Below are 26,458 nucleotides of genomic sequence, written 5' to 3'. Positions count from 1 at the left end.
CAATATTTTTAATCTCTCTACACTATCAATCAAAACAAATTAAGTTTTCATCCCATCAAAAAAAATCATTGTTTATGTCTCTCTCTTTTCTCTCTTTCAGTCTTTTTTCTGTGTGGATCTTCGTAAAAAAAATTATTGGGCAGGCGAGTGTGAAAATAATAAGCAAGGCTTATTAATGTGTAATTCAGCAGAAAATTACCATGATCCATAGGTAATATTATATTCCTCTTAGTCTGTGGCAATTAAAGTGTAGGCCTAATTACTATGTCTCCTAATTAGTTGTGAGTCACTGGAAGAACACATTAAAGTCCTCCTCTCTCTATACTCTCACATATATTTTCTCTCCTCATATCTCTAAAAAGGCTCCACACACATCCACAACAAAATCAAAAATATTACTAATGAGCAACAATAATCATAATGAGTTCATGTACAGGGAGGATGAAATGTTTTACATATGTGAAAGTTTATGGAGTTCAAACAGCCAAGTTTGACATCATATTGACTTTCCATATTCACATTTTCCATATTGACATACCACTGATTTCTACCTGAGTTCAGGTCTAGCAATGAAAATCTGTGGCTGGATTATGTTCTCAGATCTCTATTGACAGCAGGAAGATTGTAGTTCTACATTATTAAATAAACTACACATATATATATCTGAAAATATCCAACGTTTTATATCTTAGGCTGTACAATTCTCCTCAACAGCCTTTATACCGCCCACATTTTAATGTATTTGCTCTGTTTTGCTTTCTCTTGGTCTGATATTCTTTCTATGTCTAACAGAACATATTTCAAGTGCGACAATATCGTTTTATCTGCGACAATGCAATTCTTCCAGGAAAGAAGTCATTTCTGATGTCCTTAAGAAAGTGGTGCTTGATGTAAGCTTCATAAAACCCTGAATGATATCTCATGTGTGAGATATAACAGCAGGACATATTACCAGATCACTCGAGGATTTCATTGGAGCTCTAACATTTGACACAGATCATGCTGTGGCTGAACAGGGTTTTTACATGTGAAATGCTATGACGACACATGGAATGTACCTGATAGTGCACAGTAGGCTGCCACATCTGTTTACTGATCTGTGTCCTATGTTGTCTCGACAGCACTTGGCAGATCATGCGCTTCAGGTATAGTACTGTAACTAAAAATCTGTGAAGCACGCAGAACTGAATAAGGCTCAGTATGGCAGATGTTCAGTAAGAAAATGCCTTGGTAATTGGAAAAGGCTACATTACTGCATTATGTAATGCTAACATATCATTAGATATGTCACAAAATTGTATGACAGCTAGTTTTTTTATTTTGTTGGTTTTTTCACTATGCAAATGTGATTTGTCTATCTCAGCTCCTCCAGATCGACCTCCCGGAGATCTCTGGCACAGCTCTCCTCCTCTGGTTTTCCTCAGATCCTGGACATTCAGAACCGGGTGGCCGAGGTTCTGGATCCTTCTGAGCCTGTGAATCTTAACCCCCAGAGAGAAGAAACAGACCCTCTGCAGGCCAACACTCTCATCATTCAGTTCCTTGGCTTTTACCAGGTAATTCTGAATGTCAGGCCATAGCAACACTGGTTGCATTTTATGGTTGCAATATTATGTTCTTGTTCTACTGTGTTCTTTTCTGTATTTATATGTATATATCCACAGTAATACTCTGCTTTTATCTGTGGGCATTTTTAAAAAATAATTTTCTGCATCTTTTCACTCAAAAATGGTTCACTAAAAAGGTTTTCTGCTTGTTGAACATATCGTCACAGTTTACTTCCTTGCACACAATATATTTGAATTGTAGACATGTCTGGAAAAACACAGACATATTGGAAATTAAAGTGAATGTTATTTAATTTTTTCTAACATCATCCATCTGGAATAATGTTGTTTATTTAAGTACTCTACTAAATTAAATCATTTATTTCAGATGGTTATTTGTGTATTCCAGGAAAAATCTATTTAAAGCAATGTGGAAAAGGCCAAAAAAATGCATTGAAATTGTATAATAATATTAAGAAGTAATATAATACATTAGTATTTTTAATAGTTGATTACAAAATGCCTTGATCAGCTTAAAAGGATTCACAGGCGGGTCTGTTATAGAGCAGTATGTTCTAGTCTACAGCCTTTACAAGCAGTGCTGAAACACTAGCTATTAAACAGGAGATGTCAGATCCTTTATTTCAATAGTAATGCAGCTCTTCAAGTGTTGGTTCAGGGCCAAGCATCTCTGACTAACTTATCTCTGCCTCCAATCAGCCAATGTCCATATATCACTCAAGTACTGATGCCAACTTGTCTACATAAGAAAAGGCACTTGTCAAGTGTGCTTGTGACAGACTCAGGCACCTCTCTGTTCTCAGATCAGGCATTGATAGATTTAAAGCACACTCTCCTTCTCTTTCTATTCAATATTTATCACAGACTGTTACAATGAAATGTAATTAATTGACCAAAAGAGAAAATAAGTCTAAATAAATATATCTATTTGCAACTATAAAATAAAAAAACAAAACATTTTACTAATAATATATAATATATTGCATACATTTAAATTATATATAATATATTGCATACATTTAAATTGTGATATTGCTTAATGGCTATGATTTAGTCTAACACACACAATATATAATTTTTGAAAATGTGTAGCCCTATACTGTAAATCATTGTACAGTAAAACAGTCAATACACTTACAGTACTAAAAAAATGCAATATTTTATTTGTTCACTTTTATGTCATGTGACTATTAACCAACATCACAGAACCCTGAACATGCAAATGTACTGCTGCCAAAAACAAAACAAAACCTGTTTTATACTGAATTTGTGATATCATGTAATATGAAAAGATGTAATTGATTGATAGCCCTAATAATAATATAATCATTTATATAATGTTCATAAGTCTTAATATGAGGTTATTGTAAAGCTCTGCATTTGAGATTTATTTATTATCTTCAATTTTTTAAGTGAAAGAGGGCAAACACTTTGACAGGGTAATGGATTGGATGGATTGGTTAAACATTTTTTTCTAAACACTCAGTAAGAAGGCTGGTGAATCAACTAACATGATAGTGACCTACTGGTTAAAGGTAGATGGAAATACCTGAATGCATTTTCTTCTTTGTAAAGGAAATAAAAGTATGTCATTTATCTGCCTAATGAATCTCAATTTTAAAATGCGTCATTGTGCATGTGTCTGCATTCTCAGAAATTTCCTCTCACCATGCTGATCTATCAATCCCTTTGTTTACCAGATGAATATAAATGTGAAATCCTTGCATAGCTGTAAGGCCTATTCTTTTAATTGAAGAATTCAAGTCATTTGATTGGCTCTGAGGTCAGAACTGACATTTTGAGTGAATAGCACTTAAACTGTGGAATTGTGATGTGATCGCGCTCAGTGGGCCTGCCAATTGTCCGCACTCTAAATAGTTTCTATCCTTATCTAATTCTGAGTGATTGATTGCTAATCTTCCTCACAAAGAGAAAAGAAAGCAATCATCCCTCCCTAATCTATCCCTCCGTTTTAATTCATTCTGCTGAGGATGGAGGCGAACTCTTCACACTGCCCTGACAGCTCTCAAATGTCACCTAGGACTTTGATTAATTCATTTATATCCTTTAATTTAATTATTTATATCTTTTGTTTATCCTTTTGTTCATGTAACGGCAGCCTGGGGTTCTAAGCCCATGTTGGTTTTTAAACCTTCAGGTTTGAATGACTGAACCCATTGCCCCTGAGCTCCTGGTGTTGAATGAAGTTGTTTCTTCAGGTGTGGAGCAGTTCAGTGATGGATGAATATTGCTTACATAAAATGCAGTAGACCATTGCTGGATAATTAAATAGATTTAAAATATTATGTTTTTAAGGAAGTAACTTCTCCCCAAAAGTCCTGCTTCAAAAAATCACAAATAATTTATTTTATTTTTATTGATTTTTCTCTTCTGTGAAGGAGCCACAGTGCAATGAATTTGCAATAAAGTTATTGATTTTGCTTTCAGGAAATGCTAAAGCTCAACATGATTAAATAGTTTTGTTTTATGATTTACCTGCTCTTTCTGACTTTAAAAAAACTATACTGTTTTATTGTTTTTAATCAGGTTAGCGGTTTCAGTCAGGCTGTTATTCTTTATTAACATTATTAATATTATTATTAACTTATTATTAATAACTTTTTTATAACATTAACTTTAATAATGTTAGTGTTAGAATGATTAATGATTGCATGTTAGTTTATTAGGGTTATACATTTTTTTTTCCCCATTGAGGAAAAAAATTATACTGCATGCCCCTTTTCCTATTTTATAATATTTATTTATTTATTTTAGGTTCACGTTTTGTTTCGCCAAAAAGTTAATATGAATTTGTTTTACATTTAAATACATTAAATACATCATCTGACTAATGTTATATATTGGAGTTTTAATAAATGGGAAGGAATCTTTAGTTTTGAAAGATACAGTATGCTTTCATAGTTCAACAAACTTCCTCATCTAAAAAATATCAAGGACATTTTGATTCCTAGTGATATGACCTCTTTTTAAAAAAGAAAAGTTTAAATTAGTTACTACTGATCTGGTTGAAAGGAGTTTGTCATGGTATGACAGATTCTTCATCATATAGTGCATTGAACTGACTTTCCATCATTGCATCACTGATACTGGTTCTTTATGAAGGAGTCACTCAAACTGGCTCTTTATCATCGAGTCACTGAGACTTGCTCGTCATTGTGAAGTCACTCAGATTGATTCTTCATAACAAACCGCCATCAAAGGATTTCTAATAAAATCTCTTTTAAATCATTTGCAATGTCCTCACAGATCCATTTGTATCTCAATGTATGTCATCATTGCTTTTCAATAATGCCACATTCCCCAATGCCAATAAGTTTTCTATCTCTCCCTAGGGTCCCTCAAGCTGGTGTAAATTCAGACTGGCCCAGCACTGTCCATTTCACCTTCCAGCTTTACCGCTTCCCCCCTGTCACCACAGAGCATCTGAAGCTGCTTGACCCGGAAAGGAACAGCAACCTGAAATCCAACTCTGATTACCCCTGTGTCCTCTCTGTTATCAACAAGGACGGCACATTCAGCTCTGGTATGATTACCATCCTGCTACGAATGCTTTATAATTCTCTACTGCACTCCTCAACATGTTTATTTCATTTGAATAATCAGTTGTCTTTTTTTAGAAGCATCCATGAAAGCAGATGCATATTTATCGCACTCCTCAAAATCGCCTCTATCACTTTTTTTGTTCTACTGAATTCGATCAATGTCTGTGTAAAACTTTATAGCTGTATTTAACTGCAACGCATGCAGTGTTTTAATTAATAAAGCTCTAAAAAATTAACAATTAGAGTTTTATGGCTCTTGGCCGAAGTCCAGTAATGGCTTTTAAGAAGGAGTCTTCATATACAGTAGCCTGCTGAGGAGAAGTGTAGAAGCGGTGTGACTTTCTGATGAACTTGGTTGAGAGAGAAAAACAGTTTTGGCTCTGTTGGTTCATACGGCTGCCAAAAATACTTATTACCTGCCCTTGATGTGAGTTATTTTTATCAATGGTTTCTCACAGACTGGCAAAAGCCGATATGTCAAAGCACCTTAAAATGTTGAGCTAAAAGCACTTCAAGTACACTTTCCCCACCGCCATAGTGGGCCTTTTTGCTCTCATGTTATACCATGAAAATCTTGGCTAAAGCTCATTGCCTTGATTTATTTGTGTTGCAAGCAACATCTTGCCTGAACAAAACTCCCGCTATGAGGGAAAACTGTAGCTGTGCAGTGATTTCACCAGCTGTTGCATTGAAATAGCCTTTACTGATTGGCTAGATAAAGTATCCGATGAGGTGGAATATACATGACACGAGAACATGTCTGTCTCATGATGCGTGGGCAGCCTCTCATTTGCCTACAGCAACCAGCTAAGAAGAATGAACAGACCAGCAGTTCTCAACCTTTTTTACTCCAAGACCCCCGTCTTCTCCGAATCAATACTGCAATGCCCCCCAATCTTTTCTATTAAAAAAACCCTCGCTCTAAACTCAGGGCTGCAGAGAGGAAATGGCACAAATCAAGAAACTCTACTGACCTCAGTGTGTATCAGTCACTCCTCTCTTCCTTCTCTGCAAATCTCTTCACTGCTAAAACAGCATACTACCACAACAAAATTAACAACTGTTCTGACTCTTGCACATTTTTCAAAACTTTCTCTTCTCTTCTTTGTTCTCCTCCCCCTCCTCCTTCATCAACTCCTACAGCTGATGACTTTGCAGTTTTCTTCACAAATAAGACAAGAACCATCAGTGACCAATTCTCCACAACGCAGACTGATGATAACTTCATAACGACTAATACACACTATCTCTCCTCCTTCTCTCCACTCTCAGAGACGGATGTTTCCAAACTTATCCTTTCCAATCATCCTACTACTTGTCCACTTGATCCTATCCCCACTCACATACTTCAGGCCATTTCTTCTTCAGTCATACCTTCACTTACTCACATTATCAAGACCTCGCTTCACTCTGGTACATTTCCCACAGCATTTGTAAATCCAGCACTTTTAGAAAACTACTTCCATTAATTGCAAAGACACTTGAGCGAGTTTTGTTCAACCAACTCTCCATGTTTCTTGTACAGAATAACTTCCTGGACAGCAACCAATCTGGCATCAAAAGTGGCCACTCAACTGAGACTGCCCTGCTCTCGGTTACTGAAGCCCTGGGACTGGCAAGAGCAGCTTCCAAATCCTTAGTACTCATCTTGCTGGATCTGTCTGCTGTTTTTGACACAGTTAACCACCAGATTCTCCTGTCCACCCTCAGAAATATGGGCATCTCTGGAATCACACTCCTGTGGTTTAAGTCCTACCTCTCAGGTAGGTCCTTCAGTGTGTCGTGGAGGGGTGAGGTTTCTAAGTCACAACTTCTTGCTACTGGGGTTCCTCAAGGCTCAGTGCTTGGACCACTTCTCCTCTCCATCTACATGACGTCATTATAGGATCTGTCATACAGAAGCATGGCTTTTCTTATCACTGCTATGCTGATGACACTCAACTCTACTTCTCATTCCAACAAGGTGATCCGACGGTAGCTGCTCGCATTGCAGCCTGCCTGAGAGACATTTCTAGCTGGATGAAGGACCATCACCTTCAGCTCAACCTTACTAAGACAGAACTGCTTGTGGTTCCAGCTAACCCATCGTTTCATCACAACTACTCTATACAGCTGGGTTTGTCAACCATAACTCCTTCCAAAAAGCCGGAAACCTAGGAGTTGTGATCGATCATCAGTTACGCTTCACAGACCATATTGCTACAATGACCCGGTCCTGCAGATTTGCCTTATACAACATTAGGAAGATCAGACCCTTCCTGTCAGAGCAAGCCACACAACTTCTTGTCCAAGCTCTTGTTCTCTCCAGACTGGACTATTGTAATGCTCTCTTGGCGGGCCTTCCTGAATGTTCTATCAAGTCTCTGCAACTGATTCAGAATGCAGCAGTGAGAGTTGTCTTCAATGAGCCAAAAAAAAGCTCACGTTACTCCTCTCCTCATCAGGTTACACTAGCTACCAGTAGCCGCTCGCATCAAATTCAAGGTACTGATGCTTGCCTACAAAACGACCACTGGCATGGCACCAATATACCTAAACTCACTAGTTCAAACTTATGTGCCATCCAGAAGCTTGCATTCTGCAAGTAAACGGCGCCTTGTGGCTCCATCCCAAAGAGGTTCAAAATCACTCTCACAGACCATTTCCTGGACTGTGCCCAGCTGGTGGAACGACCTCCCAATCTCAAAATACAAAAAATGCAAAATACCGAGAGATATAGGCTACCATATACCGCAAATCAGTCGAAAAATACAGAGATATGAATTTTTGCTCATATCGCCCATCCTTATACAGAAATGTACTGGATTTTTTTTTTTAATAGCATTAAAAAAACAAACAAAAAAACCCTATATAGCAAAAATTATCTAAACAGTTACGGTAAACAGTTACAGTAAACAGTAATAAACAGTAAACACATTAACAAAACACCAAATAAAATAAAATGTATTTCACACAGTGCGATGAGAAAGGGCTTGAGCTGCTCCAAAACACAGAATATCACAAAATACTTTATTAATGTGTTAATATTTAACATATTAATCATAAAATTTGTAATAATTTTAAGTTATTTTGCGTCCCCTCCACCTCCCAGAGGATCCCTGAGCCCCTGACTACCTGGATAAGAACCACTGGAATAGACAGTAGAGATAGAACAAAGGTTGAAGTGTTAGATAGAGTGGTGGAGAACAGAAGAAATGAGACAGATAATGAGAGAGTGATAGAGCGCAAGAGCATGACAAAGAGATGCAAGGGTAAAAGAGGATCAGCTCTAACAGCCTGCTTTCAGCCTTTTCATTTCAGAATAGACGGATGTAATATCATACATAAAAAATACATCTAGCATCAGCATGCAAGCCCTGTCCTCACAGTCAGCCCTGAAAGACGGTAGACTCCAACCATTTTCAGGCTAAGGACCACTTGGTGAAAATAAAGACCGAGCAGGATCCCCATTACATATTGTATAAAACTGAGTGTTACATTTTAAGCCTGGTCTAGAATGGCATGTGTATCAGGGTTGTGCAAATCTATATGTCAGCCTGTCTGTCTACCTATCAGTCTATATATTGGTTTGTCTGTTGGTCAGTCTGTATCTGTCTATGCTGTCTGTCTGTCACTATCTGTCTATGTATGTATGTATGTATGTTTCAGTCGGTCTGACTGTCTGTCTGTCTGTCAATAGATTGCTCTTCTACATACCATTTGCTACTTCAGTTCAAATTAAATTTATATTCAGGAATTGAAACAAATTTTAAAAGGTATTCAATTTAATTCTAAATGGTGCACAACCATGATTCATATAGAATCACATTAATGCATTTACATACTATGTTATGCTTACATTGAAAATAATAAAAAAATAATTACCAATAATGTACGGTGTGGGAGAAATGATGAAACATTCACAGTAGCTATTTTATCTTTGCTTGAACTTTGTATTTTGTCTAACTACATTTTATTTATTTATTTATTCACAAAAAAAATAGTTTGAGATCAAATGATAATTGTCTGGCACCTTAGGGGTTACAGACCCCCTGTTGAAGACCCCTGCTATAAGGCGTTAAATCATTATGCCACAGCGCACTTAGCTCAGCCCTTAAACCCACCTCTGGCCTGACTATACAAGACAATGAGCCATACAATGCCATAAAGATTACAGGCTGAATGATGATATTTTGCAGAAGGCCTTTTGATATCTGGAGGGAACATCTGTATCCTGTGGGATATGATGCTGTTATTGTGCAATTACTGGTTGTTGCATAACATCATCTCATCCCAGATTCTCAGCTGAGCATTGCACTTCCCTCCAATGAAGAAATAATATTTTTGGCTCTCTGCCTGAAGTAGTACAATGTAAAAGCAACAGTCAGTTTAACATTTTGACTTCATTAAGCATTAGGGTTGCATTTGCCTGTTTTGTTTTGCCACGAATGAAAATGCATTCATTTGTGTTCAATTTTGACAGTGCTCAACCCGCTTGGCCCCATCAATCAGGCTTCAAATCCAGTCGCTCCACTCAAACTGCTGTTTCCATAACCACACATCACCAGAGTGTCCCTGCTTAACCCCATACTGTTTGTTCTGGATCTTTTGCCAGCATTTGACGCTACAAATAACAAACTATTGATCTCTAAGATGGTAGAAATGCTCATTTCTAGGTCAGTGCTTTTATCCTACCTGGATGACAGTAAGTACCAAGTCAACTGGAAAGGCTTACACGCCTTACTCCACTGAAGTTCCACAGGGATTGGTGCTTGGACCTTTACCACTTTTCTTTTTACGCAAGATCACTCAGATCTAAGGCTGTATGTTCATACTTTAAGGATACATTAAATTGAAAAGACATTTATAATGTTACAGAAGATTTCAAAATTATAATTTTACAAAAGTTTTCAAATAAATGCTGTTCTTCAACACTTCATTAAGCAGCACAACCATTTTCAAGTAGTGATAATACAAAGAAAGGTTCCTTGATTGCCAAATCAGCATACTAGAGTAATTTCTAACTATATATACACACAAAATAATCCTCAAACTTGTGTATTATTTCTGTTAAGGTGGCCAAAGTGTCTGTTCAGTAGAAAAAATTATTTAACTTGGCTGCTATTCCTCATCCAGACTATGGACATGTCATGGTTTAACCACTGTACTTCCCTTTTTGCAAGTCTGTCAACTTCTCCGCCATACATCAAACATGCTGCCTTGCACTTCTTTACTCTTTTTACACACGTCCCTTCTTTTCTGGCCTACCAGCATCTGCCATACATCCCATCGAGTACATAAATGATACAGCTTTACACTTCTTTACACTTGTTTATTCTGATTTTATATCACTGCTTAGATCTACTTTAAATCATTGCTCAGGCCTACACATAAAGTATTGGTCCAAAACCTTCTCCAGCTTTGCATAAAAACATAAATGTAAATGCAGTGTTACCCAAGCATTTCCAGAACTGATTACTGTCATCACTTTAGAAACAGGGAAACATGTGGGAACATATAGAAAACATCAGCACCTGCGGCACTCCCAGTGTTTGATATTCATGACTGACAGGATATGGTGCGTGCAAAAGGGATGGAGCTCAGAAATGTTTATGTAAATTTCCCACACATTTCGCTTGGTGGCTGAACCGAGCTCAGAGTGTTTGTTTTTTTACATAAAAGTCCTTGATTGCATGCTTCAGAGAATTGGACTTTGCGTTTTTTCACCCACCTGAGATTTGTGTTAAAGATGGGTGATTTACTTCACTCTCATTCGAAATGGCCACTAAACCCATCCCTATTATCACAAACTTTTTTCTGTCTTCTTTTGGTATTCATGTTTGTTCTTTCCTGTTGTACTTTTCTTTTCCTCTTACCCAGGTTGTCCTGGTTTGCAGTTGCATTACCGAGTTCACCCGCAGTTCCTCAAGCAAACGAGGCTGGTTCCTACGATACCTGGCACTCCACTCCCTGCAGACTGATGTCTGGGACAGTGAATCCTTAATGCTGATTGGTTCAGCCGCTGTGGAGCTGAAGGTAAAATTGCCTATCAGGGTCAAAAATGAGCTTTTGCCCCACCAGCTAATAGTGGGAGAATTAAGGGAATTTTCCAGCCATGAAACTACATTATGCACTGGAAAATGTCTGTCTGTCTACCATTTCAAAAATGTTAAGATTTTTTTAATATTATTATTTTTTTGATTAATAAGAAATTAATTACACAGATCACAAAATCACATTTTAAACATATTAAATTAGAAAACAGTTATTTTAAATTGTAATAATATTTCACAATATTTCTGTTTTTGCTATATTGTTTAAACAAATATATTTGACATTATCTTACAGTCAAAACATTTGCTCATTGAATAAGCTGACAGAATGCCAATAAAGGCATTTACATGACCTTACATGTTGTCAACATGGTCATGCATTTAGACACGTTCAAAAGATTCAAAGTACTGCATACCAGCAGTAATATGACAATAACCCAACTCACCTCACATAAACAATGACAAAACAATAATACAACACACCTCACATTCCTTGGCAACAGCCTTGCAAGTCCTCAGCTTGCCATCATAACAAAAACACCACAATACATAAACCAAACATTCACACAGCAAAAAAAAACCCCCCCACTAAAATCATCAATTAATAGTTTCACTCAGACAGACAGTCAACCTGCACACTGAACACTTTCCACCGAATTAATAAACCAGCGTCCTCAAAATCTAGCCTCATCATGAAACTATGAAATATCCATCACAGATTTTTAGATCTCACCACTGCAAGTCGATGTCAACTGTTGAATAAAGGTCAAAACAAAACAAGACCAGAAATAGATACAATCACATCAACATAATTGGACTGTTCATCTTTATCATGGATTCTGACCTTTTCAGAATTAACAAAGGGTCCATTTAGGATTCAAACACAACCACAAGGTGTGGCATTTTTCAGTAGCCTGTAACATATGTCTTAGTTGCTTGTTATTTATATTTAATTTATTTTCCACACCACAAGATCAAAAAAATAAAATCAATTCACATGACAAATACAAATTGTCTTAATTTTTAGCACAATTTTTATAATTGTTCACTCTCTGTTTAAAAACTCACATCGACTGCTTTAAAATGAGTATTTGACATTTATTTCTGGAGCATATGCTGCGTCAAGGCTGTGCAGCCATCCAGGTAAACCATGAGCTGGAAGTGATCACTACTGAATACCTGCAGGATGCCAACTTTGCCAGCAGGCATGACGGCAAGCACAACACTACTCCAGCCATCAGTGTCTACACTACATTAAAAGGAATTCTGCATCTGCGGCTTGGCAACGTTGGTAAGGATCATTTTTATAGTAAAATACTTAAAAAAGCCATTTGTAAGATTATTGTGGCAATATCAAAAATTTCTGTATTTGTCAAGGCTGTGTGCCATTCAGAGTTGCCTTTTAAACAAAATTCAAATTAATTAATTAAAATTAAAATAAACAAAAAAGAACTAAAATTGAAATTTTGTTTTCAATATTAGAAATCAGAAGTAAAATGAGTCATTTTTACCTAGAGCCCCTTTCTCACTGCGATTCCGGAAAACACACGGGTAATGTTTTCCGGCAATTGTTCCCGGGTTGCTAGATTTTGCCCCTTTCACACTGCCAGTGATTACCCAGAATATGTGCGTGCATTCACACACAACCCGTAAAGGTCCCGTGAAAACACGTGATATCAGGGTGTGACGTGTAATGTACGAGTCAAAAATGCTAGGCACATTAACTTTCACTTAAGCTGGCGAACGATCTCAGCTTCAGTGTGGAAAGTGAGGAAATAACTGATCTCTGCTTCATTACAGTTTGCACATATTTGTTGTTGATCTGCCTTCACAACATGCTAAAAGAGTCGCGCGATAACGTGCGTCATCACTACAACACGGCATTAGTTCTGGCTTTTGTTCACACAGGGCTTGTTCCGGGACTGAACCCGGCAATGTTACTAGGTCCCCAACCCGGGATCAATCCCGGAATCAATCCCGGTACGTGTTTGCGTTCACACAGAAGGCGACCCAGCAATGTTCCGGCAATTTTCCGGGTCCAATGTGCAGTGTGAAAGGGGCTTAGGAAATTTTGAATGAATACCTGACACAACCTGACACTGAAAAAAAAAAAAAATTAAAAAGCTATACATGTAGATGATTGGATGGATTTATGGATGGATGAATGGATAAATAGACAGATAGATGCAAAGATATGCTCTTGGTACAGAAATTATACACTTTGTCTTTAACATTCCTCTGAAAATTTAAACAAGAAATCAGCTTTCTGAGACATCACTATAATGTAAGAAGCATCCGTCATTAGTTTCTAGAGTTGTTTTCCGCTCTGGAAATCCAAGCTGTGTCAAAGCTATTCTCAGTTTGTCTTCATGTTTATCTGCTTAAGCTCCGTCTTAGTGGCCCAGTGAAAATGCAAGTGTTTCTTGCGAAATTACCCAAACAGACAGATACCCATCAGCTTTCCTCTGTCTCTGGTCTCAGCGGTCGGAATCAATTAACTCATCCACAGCCCGCTCAAAAGCTGCTCAACACCGTATCTCAATCTGGGATTAATGTGCAGTCCATTTATTTGTTTCCTAATAAGTGGTCGCCATTAACAAGAGATTGAGGTTTACTCGCTCTCTAAGGCTTACTGAGATGTTTATCCTTCGAAAGCACCTCAGAGAATCGGCTAGGTCAAAGCAAAGACAACTGTTGGTCAGAGGAATGAGGGATTGGGGGAAAAAATACTTTTATTATGAACATGCAAATGTTTTTCGAATGGCTTGATCGGTCCGTTGAATACATTCAGTCAATTTTTGATATGATGGGTCATAGCAAGTCTACCGCTCTGGGTAATAAACACCGGACTGATGCCTTACTTCACGATCCCGTTCTGTTTCGACATTTTCTGCTCAGATAGGATGTGTCACGTCATTGGGAATTAATGAAGCTTCTATGTAATTGGACTCGTGATGATTGGCGTCTTGTCATATGCGAAAATGCAATGAAAAAAGCTCTTAATGAAATCCTCTTTAATTAACTTCAGCTTGATGTGAAGAGACAAGTGAATAATTAAACAAACAGCGAATCCACACAAAAAAAAATGGATAATTTAATTTGGCACTAATGGAACAGGTTTAACATCATCTCTGAATTCAGAGTGTTTCGGTGCATCTGTCAAAAGCTTCTCACAGTAGCAACAGGCTCTGTCACCTCTGGATTCTTTATGCCTTTATACCAAAGAGAGAGAGAGAGAGACGCAGGGCCAGATGGAGGGGAGAAAAGATTAGGATTTTATAATTCGCCTGCCTCTGGCCCCACGCTGCTCATCTGCAAACGTTTGATAAGCATGACGAAGATTGCACCAGAGAAGAAGAGAGATGAGGAACGGGAGAGAGGAAAAAAAAGGAAAGAAAATCGCATTTCCTCAACAATTATTTCCAAGCGAGTCCCCTATCTCTGCTTTCACGGTAAAAATACAAAAAACAATGGTATATATTTGCAACAGGGGCCAATGTAGACTTCTGTCTATCTCCTCTAAAACAATGCTACATTTAGAAGATAAGAGAAAGTGCTTCCTAATGGAAATCCTATCATGTGCTCCACTACAGATAAAAGAGCTCCATATGTGAATGATTTCTAAAGCTATAGAAAGGCATTCTGCTGGGTAAATAGGGGTCTAATGGAGGCATCTAAAGATAATGAAACACCCAACCGGCAGCTGTAAATTTATAAGACACACTGAGGAAGAACTGAATGATATTTCTGATGTTTTCAGGATTAAACTTGCTGAAGTTATCGATGCTCAACAGTCTTCTATGGATTCGTTAGGCTGTAGGGCTCTCTTTGGTTCACAATATTGTACAAGATTGGGTTTATATGCATGAGAGGCTTTTTGAAAGTCTTTGAAAAGCTTTGCAGAAGCTATGAACTTTTGAAATCTGCCTTGTTAGTTTAAGAGCAAACTTTAACAAGACTACAAATCTTAAGATGTACGTTCTTTGAAAGGGTCTTCTTTAATATTAATGCTGTTTTCTCTCAGAACAATCCAGCAAACTCTTCATTTGTTCACCTAATGCTGATGTGATGTAATGCAGTATTTTGAATGTGAAACCGTATGTACGAAATTGCTGTTATCTGCATAACTTGGTCATAAAACTTGTTCTGATTTTTTATTAAACAATAATACTGTATACTAACACAGTCTTCTTAAAGGGATAGTTCACCCAAAAATCAAAATTATGTCATTAATGACTCACCCTCATGTCGTTCCAAACCCGTGAGACCTCCGTTCATCTTCGGAACACAGTATAAGATATTTTAGATTTAGTCCGAGAGCTTTCTGTCCCTCCATTGAGAATGTATGTACGGTATACTGTCCACGTCCAGAAAGGTAATAAAAACATCTTCAAAGTTGTCCATGTGACATCAGAGGGTCCGTTAGAATTTTTTTGAAGCATCGAAAATACATTTTGGTCCAAAAATATCAAAAACTACGACTTTATTCAGCGTTGTCTTCTCTCCCGGGTCTGTTATGAGCACAGCACATCCAGTTCGCGAACGAATCACTCGATGTAACCGGATCTTCTTGAACCAGTTCACCAAATCGAACTGAATCGTTTGAAACGGTTCGCGTCAACAATAAGCATTAATCCACAAATGACTTAAGCTGTTAACTTTTTTAACATGGCTGACACTCCCTCTGAGTTCAAATAAACCAATATCCCGGAGTAATTCATTTACTCAAACACTGACTGAACCGAGCCAGATAACGAACGAAACATTGACTCGTTCTCGAGTCAAGAACCGTTTCTGTGGGACGCGTCCGGTTCGAGAACCGAGGAGCTGATGATACTGTGCATGCGTGATTCAGACTGACACACAGCGCGTCTGAACTGAACTGGTTCTTTTGGTGATTGATTCTGAACTGATTCTGTGCTAATGTTATGAGCGCGGGTAAACCGAAGGCTTGAATCAAGGAGAAGAACAGAACGTCCCATCACTACCGGTGATCCGAAAACCGATGCAACCGGTTCTTGACTCGAGAACGAGTCAATGTTTTGTTCGTTATCTGGCTCGGTCATCAGTTCAGTCAGTGTACTGTTTGAGTAAATGAATTACTCCGGGATATTGATTTATTTGAACTCAGAGGGAGTGTCAGCCATGTTAAAAAAGTTAACAGCTTAAGTCATTTGTGGATTAATGCTTATTGATGACGCGAACCGTTTCAAACGATTCAGTTCGATTTGGTGAACTGGTTCAAGAAGATCCGGTTACATCGAGTGATTCGTTCGCGAACCGGATGTGCTGTGAACGCGCTCATAACAGACCCGGGAGAGAAGTCAATGCAGAATAAAGTCGTAGTTTTTGATATTTTTGGACCAAAATGTATTTTCGATGCTTCAAAAAATTCTAATGGACCCTCTGATGTCACATGGACTACTTTGAAGATGTTTTTATTACCTTTCTGGACGTGGACAGTATACCGTACATACATTCTCAATGGAGGGACAGAAAGCTCTCGGACTAAATCCTAAAATATCTTATACTGTGTTCTGAAGATGAACGGAGGTCTCACGGATTTGGAACGACATGAGGGTGAGTCATTAATGACATAATTTTGATTTTTGGGTGAACTATCCCTTTAAGCAACTAACACACAAACAATTAATCATTTTTATAATCTTTCTTTTTTTATAGCATGTTATATATCATAGACATGTCAACAGAGATGTTTGCATGTTTGACGGATTTGCAGCTTTTAGAGATATTTTTATAACACTCCCAAACACAATGCTCAAACCTAGAAATTCTTATAACTAATATCAAAATTTACAAGATTCATACCTCACAAAACCTCATCTCAAAATCAAACCATTGTTAGGACTTCTTCTTTGTATGGCAGCAGAGCTCTGTCACCTCTTATTGTTTAGATTCCAGGTTAACTGACTTCTGTCTCCAATTAGCTTTCACAGACGTCATTAGCCTAAGGATTCACCCTTTTTTCCACCTTGCACTGCGAATGTTTACACTGTGTGTTCAGTAAAAGCATTTTAATGTATCGAGTAGACTATTTGTTTGCTCGTTGTTGTGTATAGATCACATCAATTGACCAATTCATACATAAGTCCAAGATAAATCCAAAGTTTCACATATGTTTGTCACTGTTAAATCTCTGACAATATATGTACATGCAGTGTGAGAGGGTACACAGGTCAGAAGGTGTAGTCTCCTTTGCATGATTTATTTATGTTTTATTAATTAGTGAATATTTAAATTTCATAAAAGTCATAAAGGTTAATATTAATGTCAAAATTTGGAGCACATTCCCTACTGTTTTTCCTCTAACTTGAGCCTCCACTGAGAAATCTAATCCTGTCTGGGGTTGAATGTATCTCTGATTTAGTTCTTTTCCCCCCTTGCTTCTCCTCATTTACTTTGACCTTACTTGAATAGTCTGTAATTAAAGCTAAATTTCTCATTGTGCCACCTGGAGCACCTTCATTATGCATTTAGAGTTTTTTTTTTTTTTTTTTTTGCCAACTTTCTAAGTAAAGTTGGTGGATCAAGTGCTGCTGGCAACTTAAAACTAATAATAACAGCCTGAACATCTAATATAATCAGGTATGATATAAATAAAATATATATATTTTAAAGATTTTCTCTTTGCATTATTCTATGTAAGCATTTCATTGTAGTAATTAATAATTTAATGTAGAATTTATTTAATTGTATTTATTTTTATAAAAAAAAATATATAATAATTATCTATCTTAATTATGTTCACAGTGTTATATCATATACAAGTATTTTTCATGATTAATAATCACCTATCACATATGATAATGATCTTAAATTAAATGCTCTTCAGGTAAATACTAAGTGGAAACATTTGTCTATGGATGTTTTCTAATTGTTGAAGTGTGCGTTTAATGTGTAGATGTCTGACTTATGTATCCCTCTATTACTATTTTCATTGGAGTTTCATTCAGTCACAGGATGTACCCTGAAACACACACGCACACACACATTCCCACATTCAATCACCCATTCTGTGCCTGACCTGTGTCTCAGACTTGTAATTAAAGCTCTCACCTGTCAGTAATCACAGGTAAAGCCCGTTGAATGTTTGGGGCGGTTGATGCTTGTTGTGAAACCAATGGGAGCAAAGCACTTATACTGCAGTTTAGACAATTCACTGTCTCTCAATGCAAAGCAATCACAGTTGAGAGACAGAGATCCAGTAAGATAAGGGTTATTGGCCAAGAAGAAATCACCCACACCAACATTTCATTTTTCTATCGTTTTCGTAGTTTTCTTTTTTACTTCTCTGCCTATTCTTCCATTTCTCCCTGTTTAACATTCCCGTCTGTCCTTTTTGACCACAGAATGTTTCTCATTGCAAGGCACCAATCAATGCATCTTTCTTTGTCACATTGTGATGGTCACCATCAGTTCAGCCAAATAACAAGAGCATCAGTCTCTCTGTGTGAAACAAGCAAAAACAGCCCAGTTTGGCTGTCATTCTTAAGTCTGTCTTTGAGGGATGCTTTGCTTTACCTATATTTCTCATACTGTGATCGGAGAAAGAAAGAAAGACAAATGGAAAAACCCAGCAGTGATCAGACTTATGAAGCCAATGCATCACCAGACATAAAACAAAATAGGCTACATATCTGGTGTGTATATATATATATATATATATATATATATATATATATATATATACAAATATATATACATATATATTATGACACTACCATTATATGACGCTTTATAAATTTATGTAAAGTATTATCATAAATGTTGTGTAGGGTGACCAAAGGTGCCATTTTTCAAGGACACGTCTTGGCCAGGATTTCTATATTGCCTAAAATATCCACATTTTGGCTTTGTTTGCGCTGCGGAGACAAATTGTTGTATGACAAAGTACACAGTACTTTGATGTCATACACCAATCGGTATGCTCAGTGCTGCTTCAAGTCCAACACTAATATGTACACGTGTTTGCATCGCTTTGACCATTCCCTGTAGATCCCACCTTCTCACGCACCACGATTGGTCGATTACATACAATGTCTGCATGTTATTGGTCAAACGATCATTACCTTCATTAAGTATGAAAACAGGAAACCAAAGCCAAAACCTGGATATTTTAGGCGATATAGAAATCCTGGCCAGGACTTGTCCTAGAAAAATAGCACGTTTGGTCACCTAATGTTGTGCAGTGTTATATATGTTTTTTAATTAACCTCTTCCTTTTGTCAGGACATTTATTTTATTGTTTATCTACATATAAATACAGTGGGTATAGAAAATAATCACCCCCCTTTAAAATAATCAAAAAAAAATTTGCTTTGCTGCTTGAAATGAAGACGGATACAGTTTTTGTTTTATCCAGCTGTATCTACTCCGTGCAACTTAACATACAAATTAAAGATATACCACCAACCTGCCACCCCCCTCCTAAAAATGACTTAATCATTAATAAACTCAATCAGGTGTAGTTAATCATCTTAATGACATACAAAGCCATTTGACTTTCAGCTGTGAGCTGTGGCAATTTTTATTAGCTCGACATGAAAAGAGCTTTCCAGGAGTATTTCAGTCCTTGGTAGTGCAACTGAAGCAAACAATCAACTATGGGTGGTAAGACACTGTCAAAAGATCTCCGGGATAAAGATGTGTATGTCACGCATATGTCAGGGAATGGATACAAAAAAATTTCAAAGGCTTTATCAGTGCCTAAGCACAGTGAAGTCTATTATTAAGAAGTGGAAGGTATTTGGTATAACACAGACCCTCCCTGGAACAGGACGTCGCTCCAAACTAGATGAAAGAGCCAGGAGGAAACTGCTTAGAGAGGTGACCAAGAGGCCTACAGCAACTCTGAAGCAGTTGCAGGAATTTATGACAAAGAGTGGTCATTGTGTGTATGCTACTGCAATATCACGTTCTCCACAAATGTGGCTTCTCTGAAAACTATATCATGTTTTCAGCCAGATTATGAACAAAGAAAATGTTAGTAACAAAGCTATCTTCTGGAAAGCTCTTTTATTTATTTAATTATTTTTTATTTATTTTTTTAAACTGACATGAATTTGATCATAAATGAACAAAAATAAACTGGTTTGGACTGAGTTTGTTTCAATTTCATGTGCTCTACTTTCCAACAGGTGGCAGTGTGACAAATTCCCAGAGTTCTTTGGCTCTTCCTCCATTGCTCTCCCATGTGGTCCAGCCCAGCGATGCCCCTCAGGGTTTTGCGGGAGGAGGTGTCCCTGCTTTAACGGCCCTCCAGCTTAACGGTATAGCACATCATCTCTCTAAATCACCAGAACTCAGGACCTCTGCAGTTCTACAGCTCTGGAAAAATTCTAAAAGTACATCATGTGGGATTTGCTGATAATTCCAGAAGAGGTTTTAGCAGAAAATTCCCTTGTCTAGTTGTAATGGCTGTTTTTATTTATTTCTCACGGTGTGGTTTTATTTTATTTATTTATTTTTTTTAAAATATAGCTTCATTCTAATGACCGCATTGCTAAGATTAGTCTTTTTGAGTTTTACAACAGACGATCACATTACTGTATTATGACACATGGAAATTTAGTATGCAAAAGTTTTCTGAGAAGATGAGTATTTTCATTACCTTATATAAGACAATAATCTTCAGGCCTGAAACATGAGAATGGCCAATGAATTTCATGTGGGTGATGCTGTTTTACATACTTAATGTGGAAACTTCCACTTCTGTAGTGGAACAAACCTGATAGACCTTCAAATATCCTGCCATTACACTGAATATGTTTTTAAGTTTAACTATCCTGCTCCACAAAGTTTTTCATAACCCTTTCCCTGCCATGACAGTAGTTTAAAAAAAAAAAAAAATTTGACATTACAAGATACCCATTATAGTATGCCTTGCAGCAATGCTGAGAATGCAGCATGTATTTGGATTGCATTATGAATTGCATTCTGACACATTTAAAAAATGCAGTGACTAGTGAAATCAAACTTGCAGCTAGAAGCATTCAAACAGTTGGGCAGAGTGTTGGGTTGTGACCCAAGAAACCTGATCTTTTCTGATTGGATAAACTGTATAATCATACATAGTTAGGATGGATTAAAGAATAAGTTCTAGAGAAATTAAGGTTTTTGAGAAACATTCCAGGTTTTTCCTCTATGTAATGGACTTAAATGGTGGCCAATGGGTTGAAGGTCCAAATTGCCATTTCAATGCAGCTTCAAAGGGCTCTATGTAATCCCAGCTGAGAAATGGGGGTCTTATCTAGCAAAACGATCTGCCATTTTCTTAAAGTACACAGATGAAGAGCTAACCACTCAGGACCTTTTCAACGTGATTACGTAATGTGTGAATTTGCGGATTTGATTTGCTTGAATTGTGTTTGCATTTTTGTGCAACAGTATCCATTCTGGTTTGTCTGTACACTGAAGAGCAGGCTGCTTGTGACTGTGGCAGACATCAGTGCCACATAATGTCGTGTCCTGCAAAGATGGTTGAGACACAGCAAGTGATAAATAACACTGGCTCACACGTCTTTGGGCCGTTACAGGAGGGGTGTGTATGTCATCCTGATGAGATGGAGATAAGGAGTGTTTCAGCATGCTCTTATTCATCACAGAGAGGCCCTATTGTCTCCAATGCAATGTAGGTCTTTCTCTCTCTCCCTCTCTCTCTCTCTCTCTCTGTAGGAAGGACTACAGTGGGAACTTAGGTTTAGGAAAAACACTGGCAGGCTCTTTTTGATCCTTCGTCTTTTGATCCTCCGTTGTTCTGTCTTCATTGGCGTTAAATCACAGGATTATGTTAGTTGTGACGTTGAATCACATTGAATCGTGAATCTCAGAGCAGGTATATCTGAAAGCAGGTCTCATTGGGTGGGAGGGATAACTGGAAAAGACCAAGATGGATAAAAGGACAAATAAAAGTTGAAAACTAGCAACCGAGGAAATATAGAAAGAGAGCATCGTAGGAGCGAAAGAAAAGATGTTGTTTATGTGCGTGTATATGTGTGTTGCAGCAAGCAATGCCAGACGAGCCCGCCGATTGCCAGAAATTGACAGCGAGCTGGCCAGACTGCTACAAAGCACCATGAGGGAAGTAGGCGGAGCCGCACTGCATCAGCAGGCTGAAGCGAAGGAAGTGCGCCAGAGGAAGATTGACAGAATGGCAGCTGTCCGTCAACACGAGGAGCAGAAAGCCACGCCCCCTTTTCAGGACAGCTCAAACGTCACGGTAAGAAAGCAGGACAGTTTTCAATTGAACGGGATCGAAAAGATTTCAAACCCATCTTAATTTATTAAAAAATGAATAAAACTCTGGATCAATTGATTATGAAGGGATAGTTCAGACAAAAATCTCATGTCATTTCAAACCCGTGTGACTTTCTTCTTTCATGAACAAAGGTTTGGATCACTTGATTCATTGAAAAGATCCAATTCAAAAGAGTCATTTGTTTACAAATTAGAAATCTCTTGAACGTGCCAATTAGAACTAGGGAAGATATTCTAATTGTCAGTTAATGAGTTAAATTCTCACGTGTTCCTCTCACAAAGCCATATGACATCAAATGACCTGAAATATAGAACACGGGTCATATGGGACACTTTTGTGATACTTTATTTTGCTTTTTTGTAATGTAATGAGCTTGAGAGCTCCAGTTCTCATTCTCTTTCATTATACAGAAAAAACCTCCCAAGATATTTTAAAGAAATTCAACTTTTATGAAAAAAGGTCATATGGGTTTCAAAATACAGTAAAAATGATGAAAATTGTATTTTTTGGGTGATCTACTGTGTTCCTTTCAAAGCATGAACTTTATTTTAGCTTCGAAGAGGAAACAGCTGAAACTGAGCTGCATTATTCGCCAGTTCCTCCCACTCTGTGGGAATGATGAAATCGAACCTAAATTCACTCTTTCTTTCGCTCAACAGCCTGGCACGGTCTTGCCATGCTCCAGGCACATCGTTTTTATTAGTTTCTAGGTCTTTCCGGTGCAGTTTCAACATTTGAATTTCTTCGGATTCTTTCTTTCAGAGGCATCGGGCAGAGCGTGTGAGGCGTTCCCGTGACCTGCATGTGATTGAGGCCTATCGTGAGTGCTGTAAAGTACAGGAGATCACCAACATGCTCTCTCAGGCAATCACTACCAAACACACTCTCTACGCCACACTCGGAACAGCAGAGTTCTTTGAATTCGTGCTCAAGAATCCATTCAACGTTCCTCAGACTGTCACCATTGAATGTGATGACCCAGAGCTCAGGTGAGTTATATTAGGCTTTTGAATGCAATACATCAGTGGTCGTCATACTTTTCAAGTACTACCAAATATGAGCATTGAAATACAATCTAGTCACATTTATCTCAATGTGAGCCACATAATGTCATATTTTGATTAATGTCAGTATTCCTGCAGTTAGATTATGGAGCTTTAAGAACCTTGACCACCAATTAGAGCAACAGTCTGGCAGAACTTCTATGTCAGACTGGTTACATTATCGATAACATTATCACCTGAGTGCTGAGGGTCAAAATCAGGTCACTCTTAAAGCTCACCTTAAGGAAACGGAGCATCTAGATGCCACTCGCAAACAGAATAATTTATTGTGTTTTTGTAAATCACTTCAGTTTTTGCAGCTCTCTTTGCACATGCATTGAACTAAAACAGTGAAGTGCATACATCACCATACCAAAATGCAGCTTAAATGGATAGTTCACCCAAAATGTATAATTATTTAAATGTAAATTTACAATACTCTGCCTCATCCCTTTCCAATTCCGTATGCTCTTTCATTCTTATTTAGAACCTAAAAGAAGATATTTTGAACAAGTATTTATAATTAAAATGTATATCATTTACCCAGCTAACAAATGTTTTAAAGAGTAATTTTCATGTTAGAAAATGTTATTTCTAAATGTTTTCAGTTATGCAGTCATTCCATTTTATTATTTTTAAACATTATGGGAATGCCACTTTTGACTGTTCTCTAAATATTCTGAAACAGATTGTAAGAAATGTTAGTCGAATGCAAACTAAAACATTTCATTAAAAAGTTCCATGAATGATGTAGTATAAATGTTTTGTGCTGACATTTTGAGAACGTTATGAAAGAACATAACTTCAACAAACATTCTATTGAAGTTACCGGACAAAGGTTTGTTCAATACTTTGAGACCTTTGAACCTTGCCACAACGTTCGGGATGGTCCCTGTTAGCTAGGTATCTGTCTAGTTATCTATACATCTGTCCATCCTACTTTTGGCCCTTTGCCTCTTTATTAGAGAGATTTTGTAAAACTAAGTCGAATTTGTTAATACTGTTAGTAATTTCTGTCAGAACAACATTGTGATGACACTTTTATATGGAAATCTGAGAGTGTGTGACTGTGTGTGAAATAGTTTTTTTTTTTTTTTCTGAGATGTCTGGATACTGTAGTACCATAATGTGCTTTCATAATAAGAGTACTGCCAAAAATAATTTCATACATTCTCAGTACATTATGCAGATGCTTTAAGAAAAAAGTTTTAATGTTAATATGTACACAGTAGTAAGCCTATACATAATCATGCTCAGCAGGCACTTTGTCCATTCAAAGATCACACAAAGCCTTTGCCTGTGGCATTACAGCCCTGAAAAAATGTATGCGTAGATCAATGTTTCGTTCACATGTGAACAGGCTAAAAATGAACATCTGAATGAATGAGTTTTCCTCAGCGGGGCGTTACAGGGGCCAAGAGCTTCCCAGGGGGTAGGAAAACAACATGGAATAAATAATCAGTTCCCTCCATTCCAGCTTATTTTAATTGCAGCTTGATGTAAGATATCTTTGCCTGTCCAGGGCCAATGTGAAGCTCTAGATGCACAATCCAGGATTATACCACACAAAATATGAGTTTTCTGCAGGCCATGGACTGAGTCCGCACACTCCATCATGATGAGCACAAGCCAAGAAAGTGAGAGAGAGAAGTTAGGAGGACGAGGTGGAATAAATTACGGCATTAACACCCCTGCATCTCTCAGCGTTTAATTAGGAAATACATTAGAAGCCTAAACACCACACACACACACAAACACTGTGCTTTAGGACAAGATAAATATTCTCCACCGCCTCTCTCCATGAAGTATGTTTGCATGGCAAACGTCTTCCCAGTTTGCATTGTGTTGTGGCATAAAACTGAAGCACTTTGTGATGTGTCATGGAGGTAGCTGCTCACCCAGGAGCGGTGTGTTTGTCTGTGCGTGAACCCTGTGAGTCAGTCCAAAGAACTCTTGTATGCACAGAGCTCTGCCAGGGAAACAAATACCTGAGATCTAGAGTTTGCATTTGCACATTTGTGTTGAATTGATGCTTCTCTCTTCCAGTGCAAAGGATATGTCAGGCCTGTGTTCGTATTGCTGATGTATGCCACAAAGCCAACCTTATAAAATCACTTCTTTCACTTTTACTGAAGAGATTGTTTCTTACCTGTACTCGCACATTGTATATGGACAAGCTGAAACAACGGCGCAGCAGGTTAAAGGACACGCCAGATTTCAGCAGAGCTGCTCCATTCTTTCTGCTTAATTCATTTTATCCTCTCAAGGTCCCGCAGCTCATAATTTGTTTTCAGTCCTCTGAAGCAGTTTTTAAGTTAAACTTCAGCTGACTCCCTTTTTTTTCTCTCTCTCTTTTTAAGATTCAAAGTAATTGGTGTGATTTGTTCTGTATTTCTAATGCATCATTAGAAACAAGTTTTTTTTTAAAATTGATTTTATACTGTACACTACATTCGATTTAAGATTTTTTTTAATCAATACTTTTATTCATCAAGGACTCATTAAATTGATCAAAAGTGACCGTAAAACTTATAATGTTACAAAAGATTTAAAAAAAAGTTGAAAATGCTTCTAAACTTTATATTCATTCAAACGTTTTCCACAAAAATAGAAAAATATTAAGATTCAGCTTTGCCATCACAGGAATAAATGACATTAAAATTAATTAAAATATAAATTGTAATATTTCACAATATTACTGTATGTTTGATCAAATACTGTAAATGTTGCCTTGGTGAGCAAAAGAGACCTCTTTCAAAAAAATTTAAAATGTTACCAACCGCAAACTAATAAATGGTAGTATAGTTTAATTTTGATAATTTTTGGAGCAACATAATTTAAGCTCAATGCATTGTGTAATCACTTCACTTTGGGTTTTCCATTCACCATGAGCGAAAACATTTAAATAATATAAACTTAATTTAGCAATTTGTAGTTACCCTGTTTGTCTACTGTAGTGATTTTAGATTTAAGT

At 37.4% G+C, this 26,458-nt stretch overlaps 1 protein-coding gene across 1 annotated transcript in view; it reads left to right on the top strand.

The window, feature by feature from the left end:
* The window catches only part of nphp4 (nephronophthisis 4), a gene marked incomplete at its 5' end in the record, with an annotated part of 135,568 nt that overhangs the window by 95,954 nt on the left and 13,156 nt on the right, over window positions 1-26,458 (top strand). The window contains 8 exon segments of the mRNA XM_042763030.1: window positions 1,364-1,537; window positions 4,904-5,112; window positions 10,991-11,039; window positions 11,041-11,146; window positions 12,274-12,454; window positions 20,322-20,453; window positions 22,188-22,402; window positions 23,204-23,430. Of these exon segments, the coding sequence (XP_042618964.1) occupies window positions 1,364-1,537; window positions 4,904-5,112; window positions 10,991-11,039; window positions 11,041-11,146; window positions 12,274-12,454; window positions 20,322-20,453; window positions 22,188-22,402; window positions 23,204-23,430 (1,293 nt within the window).

Source organism: Cyprinus carpio, chromosome A8 (genome assembly GCF_018340385.1).
Source record: "Cyprinus carpio isolate SPL01 chromosome A8, ASM1834038v1, whole genome shotgun sequence".
NCBI classification, from domain to species: Eukaryota; Metazoa; Chordata; class Actinopteri; order Cypriniformes; family Cyprinidae; genus Cyprinus; species Cyprinus carpio.
The sequence above is the reverse complement of the archived record's forward strand: the minus strand, read 5'-3'. Positions and strand labels throughout refer to the sequence as shown.